The sequence below is a fragment of the Eimeria mitis genome, genomic scaffold (assembly GCF_000499745.2).
Source record: "Eimeria mitis Houghton genomic scaffold, Emh_scaff5408, whole genome shotgun sequence".
NCBI lineage: Eukaryota > Apicomplexa > Conoidasida > Eucoccidiorida > Eimeriidae > Eimeria > Eimeria mitis.
This window is the reverse complement of record NW_013573681.1, coordinates 952-1,179: the sequence shown is the minus strand read 5'-3', so window position 1 is coordinate 1,179 and position 228 is coordinate 952. Positions and strand designations below refer to the sequence as shown.

Genomic DNA, 228 nt, shown 5'->3' with positions numbered 1-228 from the left:
GGATCCAGTCAGTCGCAGGCCTAGCTGTTGCCATTGCTGGCGGTCCTGCTGCTGCAGCAGCAGGGGCGCCTGCCTCGCCTGCACCAGCTGCTGAAGCTGTTGAGTACTCCTGGCCTACAGATCCTGAACTTGCTGCTCCTGCGGAGAACTGGCATGCAGCACCTGAGCAAGGCGCTGCCTCGTCTGGCGACGCCCAGTTAGGCGAAAATGCCTCGCTCTGTCTTTGCC

At 62.3% G+C, this 228-nt stretch overlaps 1 protein-coding gene across 1 annotated transcript in view; it reads right to left on the bottom strand.

Annotated features, from left to right (window-relative positions):
• Positions 1-197: 197 nt before the first annotated feature.
• Positions 198-228, bottom strand: part of EMH_0081820 (uncharacterized protein) — a gene marked incomplete at both ends in the record, with an annotated part of 894 nt that continues 863 nt past the window's right edge. Inside the window, one exon of the mRNA XM_013500436.1 lies at positions 198-228. Within this exon, the coding sequence (XP_013355890.1) occupies positions 198-228 (31 nt within the window).